The sequence below is a fragment of the Egretta garzetta genome, unplaced genomic scaffold (assembly GCF_000687185.1).
Source record: "Egretta garzetta isolate BGI_Z169 unplaced genomic scaffold, ASM68718v1 scaffold381, whole genome shotgun sequence".
Lineage (NCBI taxonomy): Eukaryota > Metazoa > Chordata > Aves > Pelecaniformes > Ardeidae > Egretta > Egretta garzetta.
Window position 1 is genome coordinate 223690 of NW_009258483.1, and position 6154 is coordinate 229843.

General features: G+C 48.9%; 1 protein-coding gene across 3 annotated transcripts in view; it reads left to right on the top strand.

Moving 5' to 3' along the window:
* The first annotated feature begins 344 nt into the window (after nt 1–344).
* LRRC45 (leucine rich repeat containing 45) overlaps nt 345–6154 on the top strand; it is a 9828-nt gene continuing 4018 nt past the window's right edge. The window contains exons 1-10 of one of the 3 annotated variants that reach the window (XM_035899834.1): nt 345–688; nt 1543–1613; nt 1931–2109; nt 2843–2971; nt 3560–3672; nt 4223–4281; nt 4403–4480; nt 5445–5580; nt 5873–5950; nt 6123–6154. In XM_035899834.1, coding sequence (XP_035755727.1) covers nt 545–688; nt 1543–1613; nt 1931–2109; nt 2843–2971; nt 3560–3672; nt 4223–4281; nt 4403–4480; nt 5445–5580; nt 5873–5950; nt 6123–6154 — 1019 coding nt within the window. In that variant the 5' untranslated portion in view covers nt 345–544. The other 2 variants (XM_035899844.1, XM_035899846.1) reach the window with 2 other exon arrangements.

A 6154-nucleotide genomic window follows, 5' to 3' on the forward strand; every position in this document is an offset into this window, starting at 1 on the left:
GGGCCCGGAGCCGTCTCGAGGGGTCGCAGTTCGTGTTCCGAGCAGATGAACTCGCCCGGGCCGCGACCGGACGGGGATGCGGCGGCGTAGTTTGAAGCGGAGGAGTTTTCCCTGTGCCTCCCAGAGTACGCCTGGGGCTGTCGGCCTCGAACAGGCAGGGTTGGTGGCTGCTGCTGCCGTGCGGGAGGATCCAGATAACCCGCTCGATCCAATCCCCACTCGTTAAATCTAGCCCGCGTTGAACGGGGATTCGGTAGGAGGTGGGATGAGGCTCTACGCGGCCCCTCCTGCGTGAGCAGGGTCTAAGTAAGCCAGCAAGTGGCTTGTCTGCGTGGCCCCTCCGGACGTGGGCTATTTTCATAGCTGCATTAGGAGGATACGCAGGGCAACATGCAGTTTTCTACCCAGGCACCTCTTCCTCTGAGAATATATAAAAAATTATCCTGCCCTGAAAGTTCAGACTCGTACTTCCTAGTGGCAGCAGCCATTTACTAAGTCCTGTGTTTTATCACAGCCGTGTCTTGTGAGCTGGCCGTTTGGAAGGATGCTTCCTCTTCCAGCTCAGGCAGGGGGTTACGCCTATGAAATACACAACTGGTTGGTTTGTTTGTTTTATTTCTACTCAGGTGTGAAACTTCTGTTGCACGGTCTTTGCTCCAACACCACAGTCAAGTCTTTAGATCTGAAGGTGAGTCTGGTCGAATGAAATTCAAAGAGGTGGGGAAGTAAATAGGAGCACAAGCTTAATCAGAGTTAGAAATAGACAGTCCTGGTAGAGGATTGTTCCACAGGGTGTGTGCTTCTGTGAGGTTCTTGTTCTCAAGTGACTCAAGCCCTTGCCTCCCTAACACATGCCGTGACTTTCCAGAGTTACTTTGCAGCTCATCTTTGTCCGTTATTATTCAGTTTTGATAGGAAGTTATTGCTGTATATCTTTTGTAGGTTGCTGCTTGGTCAGACGAGGCACGTGTAGGCTTTTCTTGGGTTTCTGTATTAATTGGAGAGTTACTAGGTGCTTGACTTATGCTTCTGTAGAGTTTATCCAGCTTGCCAGTGTCCTTGCGCTAGCCGGGGGCTTGGAGCTAAGCACGCGCTTTCACATGTGATGGTCGCTCTACTGTGGGAGTGATTTTCTGTCCGTATTCTTCTGGCACGTAACTGCAGTCTGAAACCGCATCACGCCTTTCATTCTCATCTGTGCTGGTGTTAGCCGAGCCCTTTTTAATGAACTGTGGTGGAGCGGTTCTGCCTGTCTAGAATCAGCGTTTTCCATCCCATGGGCCACGTTGATCCTCTGCTGTCCTACGATACTTGTGAGCTCTTGGCTGTGGTGCCTTGCGACACTAATGGTGTATGTATCCACAGTTCCTCCCGGGGTCTTTCACGCGTCAGTCAGCTTTCCAGAAAATTAAACAAGCATTACCCAGGCTATCTGATGGACTGAAATTGGTATCACAGCTGGGGTGCACCTGGTGGTGCTTGATGGGATAGCTGGACTGGGACAGGGCATAGCCTACTGATCACCTGGGACTTCTGTTTCAGGGAAATAACCTGCGAACCATGGGAGCTGAGGCTTTGGGAAAACTTCTTAGGCAGAATAAATCCATCAGGAGGTAAAAAATTGTGTCTACCTCTCTTTCTGTTGTTCCTGACAGATGGAGCCCAACATTAACAGAGGGTTGAGGGTGGTTTTTTGTTGGGGTCAGAGGAATGTCAAGTGGTGCAATTTCTTGTGCGGGATGGGACAGGTGAAGGAGTGAGAACCGGTGGTCCCCTTTCTGAGGATGCATGGCCCTAGCAGCATCCTGCTCTCTCTGAAAATGGGTGTCTATTAGGGATGCTGGGTGTTTGAATGGGTACCATGATCCAGGTATCATCCAGGCTCTTGCATCTGTCCATGAACTCTAATCCTGTCTGGTTTTTCCCTTAGCTTAATCTTGGAATGGAACAGCCTTGGCGTGTGGGAGGAGGGATTCTCCTTTTTCTGCCAAGGACTGGGAGCAAACAACTTTCTCCAGCGGCTAGATCTGCGCAATAACCAGATCAACCATCAAGGGGCTGGAGAGCTGGCCCTGGCACTGAAACAAAATGCCAGCCTTCAGGAGCTGGGTAAGAGCGAGTAGTTCTTTGCCCACCTACATACATGCATGCATGCATGCACGCACACATATATCTTCAGGTTCATTGCAGCCTGCCCTGACCTCTGGCAACTGGCCAGCGTCATTCCCAATTCCTATCAGCCTGGAGTGCTTTGCAGGCCTTGTGGTGGGTGTAGAGGTCACAGCCCCATGGCCTTTGGAGAGTGAGAACTGTAACTGGAATCTCTGGAGCCAAACCTGCAGATGAAGATTGTGTGCTTGGAGCAGAACAGTTCTTAGTGGAGGAGGGAATGGGTTCATTCCCATTTGTGGATGCTGTTGGCATGCCTCGTGCTAGACTCCGAGATGTACTTCACTCTTGCTTTGTCCTTCGAAAGGAATTTTGCCAGAATTTCCTTCAGGAAAGCGTGGCTTTTGGTGCTGGCTCTTTCTCATCCACAGGTTGCGGTTGTGGAAGGAAGGCTCGTGAGATGAAAATGAGAGGGGCAGACTTGTGTACCTCTTGAACTGTAATAGCTCCCTGCACTTTATTGCACTTAAGATCCATCCTTCCCTTTCCTGCTTTGTCATTTTCCCTCCCTCTTGTTCATCTTGAAAAGGGAGACAGTATTCACCTGTGTTTGTGCTGAGATCACCTGGAATTAGTTAGCCGTGCTTGTAGTTGTATAAAGAGCATGGTTACTCTTGAGCCCTCTGCTTTTCACATGTGTGACTACTGAGGTGGAAGTTTTCTTTCTGTATAGATTTGCGTTGGAATAATATTGGGCTTCTGGGTGGCCGAGCTTTGCTGAACTGCCTGCACAGCAACAAGACCCTGAAGAGGCTGGAGCTGGCTGGGAACAACGTTCCTAGTGACATCCTGAAAGCTGTGGGTAAGTATTACTTGTTGCACAGGAAAGAATCAGTAACTCCCCCCCCATTTTAGCACTTGAGGGATATAGAATACTTGCTGCTCCAGAAGAGAGCTATCCCTCCTCCCCGCCCTTTCTCAGCAGCATTTACACAGTGCCCTGCATCGCTTCCTCTTGTCCTTTAATGAGGGCTGGCCAGGTTGGAGGTGTCACTTTTACCAGAAAGAAGAAAAAAATCATTTTGATTGAATTGGAGATTACAGTGCCATGTGAATGTGGGAGAACTTGGGGCTCTGGTTTGCCTCTGAGTAGCCAAGTTTGGATATGGCTGATGCAGCATGTCCCTTGTCATTGTCCTGCCCCCAGTGGAGCTGAATGGCTCTCCTGTGGCTGGGGTGTTGATTACCCCATATATGCTGCTCTCTTTGATTCTACCCCACCTTATGCCTGTGAGCTGAGAGCAGTCTCTCTACGTGGGCCAGCCTGAGAAGGGCTACTGTCCTGGCACTTCTGATAGCCAGGTGTCATCCTGAGTGCTGTCTCTTCCAGCAGTGCTTGCTGTTCTGTTGCTTTAGAAACATGTGCATGCTCTCCTGCTCTCTGCATCAGAACAAGCCATGGATCACAACCAAGACCGTCAGGCTATCCTGAGAGAGACCCAGAACCGAACATACATACTCAGCAAGGAGGTTTCGAGTCTGAAGGATGAGAAGACCAAGCAGGTCAGCAATCCTGCATGTCGGCAGCTCAAATGGGGCAGCTGTAATCCTACGCTTTCCCTTGGTGTCCTCACAAAACACTCAGTGACAGGACTATTGTGCACTTGAAGTTGCACGTCCATCTTTATGAGCAGGCACGCAGCACGGTTTAGTGAGTTGGGTCCTTCCTTCGAGCTGGTTTGCTCAGGAATGAAATCCACGGCAAAAAAAAATGCCCTGCTGAACATATTCACTCTGGATTCTGGAGGAGTTTTGGTGATTTTTTTCACCCATATTCGTGCTTTCGGTTCTTCTTTCACAACTGGTATGATATTTTCCAGGTGGTGAAAACTAGAAACACAAGTCTGTTTTCCTTCTGGCGTCTAATGGCACAGAGTCCCTATAGTTGGTGACCTCAGTCAGATGTGCTAATGAACCCATCAGACTGCCAGTTTGCTTGCTTTCAGCAGTGGCTTGATCTGTCTTCAGCTGTCACTAGGAAGAGAAAGATGAGGAATGTAAATGCTTCAAGTGATGCAGTTCGTTCTCTCACTGATGTTTGCCTTGTTCACAGTTCTTGGACTTGATGGACACTATAGATAAACAGAGAGAAGAAATAGCCAGGAGTGGCAGGTGAGTTGAATTTCTCGGTGCTTTCTGCTCTTTGATAGCAGAATCGGGCCCTCTCCATTTATTGGCAGAAATTACCCACCCTTTTTTCTTCTTTCTTTTTTTTTTTTTCCCCCAAATGCAGGATGTCTGCAGCACGAGTCAGCCAGCTGCAGGAAGCATTGGATGAGCAGCACTCTATTATGAATTCACTGAAAGCCAAGTATGGAGGAGGAAAACCGTAGCCTTCTCCCTATTCTGTGCGGTGTAGGCGGTGCTGAGCAGAGCTGTTAAGAAGGGGGATAATCTTGTAGAGTGGCTGGCTTACTATTTTGCTGAGTTCTGCAGCAGTATCCAGGAATTACAGCCAGATCAGGCTTTTGGATTTGCCACGCTAGATATTTAGCCTGCTTTTAAGTAAAATTACAGTGCATTGGTGTAAGAGCAAAGTGAATTACAGAGCGTGAAAAGGGGAAAAAAAAAAAAAAGGATTGTGGGGATGGGATGGGGGCATGTTGCTTGAACAGCTTACAGCCTGGCAAGAGTCTGTACCTGCTTCCCCTGGCAGTTGGCAGCATCCTCTGAGAACCACTGCCGGATACGGAGGAACGTGAGCAGCACGATTGTGTGCTTAGGAACAATGAGGCGGAGCCACCCAAAAGCGGTGTTAGATTGCGTAGAGCCATATGCACGTGACAGTGGTTAGACTTCAAACGCTGATGAGCCTGGCTTGTTCAGTTCTGTCAGGTAAAGGCAGTTTTGTTACACCGTGCCTCAGCATGGACATGTCTCTCATGTAGAGAGCAAGCAAATAGCTTCTGCTGCCTGTGTTTAAAATCCTCTCCCTAATTTTAAACGACCTTGCAGTGGTATAAAATAACCAGTGAGAGCAGGCAAACCCTGGAGGCGTCCAGGCAGGGAAGACAGGTCATGGAAAACGATACAGGGAAGATGCAATGGGGCACCAGAACACCAGGCTCTGAGAAGTCCCAGGTCACTCGCCATTTGCAGAGGCTGCGGGTGCAGACATAAGCAATGTCCTTTTCCCAGGAGCAAAAAATGCCTCGTTTAGCTAGCCTGATTTCATCCACTGCCAAATATGTGTTAACGTCTTGTACCATGTAGTGTAGAGAGCTCGCTGTAGCATCTGCCTTAGAAAGGGCTCTGGAGCGTGTTTCTCTGTGTAGGCTGCAGATGACTGAAGCTGCCCTGGCTCTGTCTGAGCAGAAGGTGCACAGTTTGGGAGAGCTACTGAATGCCACAAAACAGGAACAAAGCAGCATGGCTGAGCGCCACTTTACGGAGCTCCAGCAGCAAAAGCAGGTGAGCTGGATAAGTCCTAGTTAGGTTTGAGAGCAGGGTTCCAGGTCATACTTAGTTTGTGTAGATTTGGGGGATGCTGGATGGGATAGGCAAGTGTGATTTTTAGTGGGTTAGCCACAGCTGCCGTGGCAAAAATTACTGTGTAAATTAAATAGGTGAGAGCTAAGTGTGGAGAAGAGCCATGGTGTTTATGGGGTAGGCTGGGTTTAGCTGGGTGTGGAGTTGGTTGGAGTAGGTTGGCAGTGCAAGAACTAAGGTGATTACGGGTTCTTAAATTTGATTCTGTTTGCAGGAAGGTGCTGATCGGGAAGGCAAGCTTTTGCGCGACTTGTCTGCTGCCAGTGAGAAAAATCTGCTTCTAAGAAACGAGGTAGGAAGGCAAGTCCAAGGCTGAGAAGTGGGACTTGGGCATTGCTCACTTCTGCTCTGTATGCATGTCCTCTACTTTGGCTATTGTTTGTGTCTCTGCCCATCATTCTGTACAGCCAACTTTCTCTGCTAACAGGAAAAGAAAATCCTTTGTGATGGTAATTTTCTTTTAGGTGGATGAGTTGGAGAAGAAGTGCAAAGTTCA